We start from the raw sequence: 4,643 nt of genomic DNA, 5'->3' as shown, positions 1-4,643 counted from the left end.
GACCAAACTCTAAAAGCAAAAAAACCCTAAAAGGTGGCTTTAAAAAATCACTTTTTATCTCATTCTCATACTTGAATTTTATTTTTTTCAAATAACTAAAATCAAAATATTTTTTTTTATAAAATTAAGTATTGATTCAATATAGAAAGATTTCAGGACACTATTATAACCACATCTAAAATAAATTAAAAAATTCAATACCAAATGTAGTATAAACACTATTACAATCCACCATTCACGACTTCACGTTAAAACCCCTCACCTTTTTAGATTTCTTTTTAATTTTAATTTTAATATCCGTATTGTATTAAAGCTAATTTCTGATTGGGATATGTCCAAGTTTCATGGATGAAATTAAAGAAAATCATAATAATTTTTTATTAGAGCACGATATGTGTAAAATAAAAGCAAATTTTCGTTGTCCACCCATTTCTTCTTTGAAATATTTCATGAGCACCACAATTCCAACTCCTGCTTCCAAATGATAAATAGTTTTTTTTATAACGACAACAAACACACAGTTACTCTTGCTAGAGTAGCCACTTCTTCATCTTCAAAACTAAGAACAATGCCCCTTGAAGCCCTTACATCGACCGCCCCTTCCTTTCCCAGTTTTCGCCGCCAAAACCCCACCACTCTTTCCTGCCATGTTTCTTTTGACGGTGAGTCCAGAAGCCTTTGACCCATGTTTCTTCCAAAATTTTTGTTAATTTGTTATATGCAGTTTCAGGATTGAATACGAGGAGGAATCGGACGACGAAGGTTACGGCTGGTTCTAAAGTCGAGAGCTCGAGCTTCCCTTTGGAGAAAAAGAGGTTCTTGCTTTCCGGGTCTCTTTAAACTCCCGGGTTTTGATTTCCGGGTCTCTTTAAACGCATGGTTTTATTTGTTCTTTGCAGAAAAGTTGTGGAACACGTGTGTCTGCTCAAAGCAAAGAAGTTTTTGTCTGATGAGGATGAGAAAGATATGCTGGATTATCTGTATACTTCCCAATATCAAATGCGTGGAATTGTTGCAGTTTCTTTGGGTCATTTTCTTTTCATTATCCAATTGCAAATGTGCATTCTTTGTTTGAAAATTGAAACTTTGGCATACATTTCTTGTAACATCTTCTCTTACATATAATCATGTCGTGAATTTTCTTCTTCTATAGGACGAATCTCCGACGACAATGTGGAGAATTATACTCATGCTGTTTTCATGCGTTTCCAAACAAAGGAAGATGTTACAAGGTTCTATGAGAACCCTTTCTATTTGAAAGTTTTGAAGGAGCATGTAATGCCTTATTGCCATGTACGCCCTTGACATGTAAACACCATAACTCTTATTTTCCTCAAAATTCCGTAGTATTTCCTTTAACTGCTGGCTGATTCTGCCTAAATTATAATCTTACTAGGTGTTTTTTATTGGACTTAATTTTGCTGCTTTTTTGCAGGATTTAGTTAATGTGGATTATGAATCGGAAGTTGAAGATGATATGATTCCTATATTTCGTAAAGGAGAGGTAACCCACATACTTGCAAACGTTTCTTGCGATTCTTATGAATTCCTTTGAGATTTTTGTTCTTTTAATGAATAGAAAACCTGTTGGTGCTATCGTCAGCTGGCTTTGCATGCTGGTTTAGAATATCAAAAAACCCGTATCCCTGCTATAAAATTCTTACATATTGGGAAATGTTTCTCTTTGCCTGTTGGCATTTTAACTGTGCCTTGTCTGTCCATATGGAAGATGCGCTCTCTTTTATTTTTATTTGTTTCTGGTGTTGTAATATGGTTCTGTGGCTGGTTGCTGGCTTAAGCTGATAATTATTCCAGAAATGAAGTTGAAATATATCTCGCTGACAGGAGTTCAACTATGGTGAGGAGTTTGTGCATCTATTTGCATTTGATGACAGCGCATTAGGTGCACCTGTGGAAGATGCATTGGCATCTCTTGAAAAGTTGAAAAAAGAGTTTCCGTCCTTAATTGTCCAATCTACTCAAGGTGCGTTTGAAATGAGAATTGCATTTTAGGGTTTTGAAGTCAGTAATAAGCATGCTGTCTTGTTATCTTTCCTAAGCTTTGCGGTGGCTGATTAGGGAGTCAGTTGGACTAGTGATTTAGCTATGAATTAAATTTATTTTCAGTTAACCTTTCTACATGATACATTTTCTTGTAATATGGCTTAAAGGTTGTAAGTTTGTAATATTTCCTACTTGTGTATTTTCAGGTTCAAATTTTAATCTCAGCAGCAAAGAATATACACATGCTGTAGTGACAAGATTTCGATCATGTAGGTCCCTTTTCAAATTCCGTAATATCTGATTCTTTCCCACTTCCCCTTTTATGACTGCTGCTTGTTGGTATATTTTGCAGCTGAGGCCTTTGAGATATTCGTGGGTAGCACTGAATACAGAGATGTAAGAAGGCTACTCATACATGCTGCATATTTTTATGTCTTCAGTTCACCTCTTAAAGTATAGCTATCAAATGGCTATGGATGCTTTTTTGTCCTATCTTGAATATTGGACTCTGAAATTTATACTTCAATTGTTTTCAATATCCTGCAGCATTTTTTTTTCATTAAAAAAAAATCTCTTTTTTCTGATGTTATAGTTGAAGTTTTCAAAATGAAGTTTTGCAAACTGTTACTCCCGCTACCAAATATTGTTTGAACATGTAGATGCATGTTAATAATAGGATTTAATTTTAGAGCTTCTAAATTTGAATTGGCTTGAATATTACAATGGACATTTCTTGTCTTCATTCACTCAACATCTTTCAATTAGTCTCTATCTGTTGCATATATCTTTTGATGAAGAAATCAAACAGAAATAGACTGAACTTGGAAAGCAGGTGTGGAGGTCGAAATTCGAGCTGATCACCCGGAAAACACTTCCCATTCATTTCTCTGTTGATCCAGTGGGCAAGGAGGTTATGTAGTGATAGATCACTGTTTCTGTGATTTGTTTTCTTGCTCATAGATGCTGAGACATGAATGAAAGGGCATTTGTATATTGTATATAATTCTTGCAGAGGTCTAAAAGGGCTTTCCTACTCACTGTTTTGGTTTCTAGGAACAAGCATTCAGGTGATCCTTCTCATCATCATGATTTCACTTAACTTGTGCTTACTCGTTGCTCTTTCTGATTTCTTTTAATTATTCAGATTTTTATCAGCAGTCGCTTTAATTTCCCTGTCTCTGTTACTTCTAGTTAGTCGAAATATGGAACATTTATGTTTCTTATTTAGCAACTTAAATCTAATTAGGACTAGGAATGACTCAAGCCTATAATATATATGCTGGCAGTCTCAGTTTCATGATGTAGTAATTATTCAAGTAGTGTTTCCTTAAATCTACGAGTGTGAGGCTAGTAGTTTCTAACTTTCTTTATTTTCTCATACTTTTAGATCTGTTTTCAGTTTCGAAGTCCCTGAATTACCATGTTCAGCAGCCCAAACCCTGTAAACAACCATCTATAAGCTTTCCTTTGACTTGTCCTGCATCGTGTAACTTTTGGGCTAGAAATGTGATGGTTTGGATAAAGAGACTGGCTTCCTTGCCCCAGTCAAAATGTTGAATTTCTATATCTAGTGGCGGTTTCAGGCTGTCAAAATTCGTTTTTAGAGAGCAACACACCTGCGACCACTCAATCTTGGTCCGTCTGATAGGGTTAATGCCTCTCTGTTTTTCTCTGTTTTCATGCCATGCACCAGTGAGTGATTGGCTTCGCCAATCTTCCTGTGGGTGCATGTCATGTGTCCACCTGTTGTATTAGACTTGTGCCCGCGAGCTGCTGCGGGTGATTTCTAAAATCTGTTTTTATTTAATTCTAAAATAATGAAAAATTATATTTTAAGGAATTTCAACGATCTTGTCAAATAATTATTTTGTCCACAAAAAATATTTGTTAAAACTCCAATGATCTAGATTTTGAGAAAAAAAGTATTTCTCATATCTATCTTTTATGGTAGTGCGTGGTGACTATGTAGCTGCGACCCCTTCTTCTTCTTTCCTTTTTTTTTTTTATTTCCTCTCTCCTCTCATTGGTTTTCATGCCAAATTTCTTCTTCTCTTCCCTCCAAGCGCAGGATAGCACAAAAGGGTGTCATTTTTTTTATGTCAAAGTTTAATCTCGTTATTTCAAACCATAATTATAGTTTCATTTCACTAAAAAATTATTCATAAAACATGATATGCCGCGGGCTGGAATTTTTTTTTTATCGGTTAAAAAGAGAAGCGCTGGCAATGCAAACATGTTTTAAAAAGGTAAAAAAAAAAAAAACTTGGGGGCATAAACTTGATCGAGTAAAAAAGTAGGTGTAATTTGATCGGATAATAAAAAAACAAATAACAACAGTTGTTGCTACCTAACTCTTTACCTTATTTTTGAAAATCATTTCAAAAACCAAAAAAAAATGTTTTTGATGTATTTACATTATTTCAACGTCTTTACTTAGAATTTAAAATAAAAAACAGAAAAAAAAAAACCATTTAGTAATTTAATTGTAATTGTGAAAGGAAAATGATCAATTTGAAAATAAGGGACTTTCTCACCAAACAATCTAATTTTTAATTAAATGGTCCATGATTAATTCTTTTAATCCAAGGATTAATTTTTCTTTGCTTTGTCTCCAAGTTATCAAATGAATGGTAGAGATT

At 34.3% G+C, this 4,643-nt stretch overlaps 1 protein-coding gene across 2 annotated transcripts; it reads left to right on the top strand.

The window, feature by feature from the left end:
• The first annotated feature begins 431 nt into the window (after positions 1 to 431).
• LOC7468511 (stress-response A/B barrel domain-containing protein UP3) lies at positions 432 to 3,113 on the top strand. 2 transcript variants are annotated; one of them, XM_024584775.2, is made up of 9 exons: positions 432 to 662; positions 731 to 815; positions 900 to 1,027; positions 1,154 to 1,293; positions 1,436 to 1,504; positions 1,846 to 1,984; positions 2,211 to 2,273; positions 2,357 to 2,400; positions 2,837 to 3,113. In XM_024584775.2, the coding sequence occupies exons 1-9, from the start codon at positions 482 to 484 to the stop codon at positions 2,921 to 2,923; spliced, it is 936 nt and encodes a 311-aa protein (XP_024440543.1). In that variant the 5' UTR covers positions 432 to 481; the 3' UTR covers positions 2,924 to 3,113. The 2 variants fall into 2 exon arrangements, with proteins under 2 accessions (XP_024440543.1, XP_024440542.1); XM_024584774.2 differs by having other exon boundaries at positions 433 to 662; positions 725 to 815.
• Positions 3,114 to 4,643: the final 1,530 nt, after the last annotated feature.

The sequence above is a fragment of the Populus trichocarpa genome, chromosome 14 (assembly GCF_000002775.5).
Source record: "Populus trichocarpa isolate Nisqually-1 chromosome 14, P.trichocarpa_v4.1, whole genome shotgun sequence".
Lineage (NCBI taxonomy): Eukaryota > Viridiplantae > Streptophyta > Magnoliopsida > Malpighiales > Salicaceae > Populus > Populus trichocarpa.
This window is presented reverse-complemented; position numbering and strand designations above follow the sequence as displayed.

Bases quoted from the DNA above. Each gene is read 5' to 3' on its own strand.
- LOC7468511 (XM_024584774.2), top strand. From the start codon at position 482: ATGATAAATAGTTTTTTTTATAACGACAACAAACACACAGTTACTCTT. The intron at 663-724 runs GTGAGTCCAGAA...TGTTATATGCAG, and splicing joins CTGCCATGTTTCTTTTGACG to TTTCAGGATTGAATACGAGG. The intron at 1,505-1,845 runs GTAACCCACATA...TCTCGCTGACAG, and splicing joins CTATATTTCGTAAAGGAGAG to GAGTTCAACTATGGTGAGGA.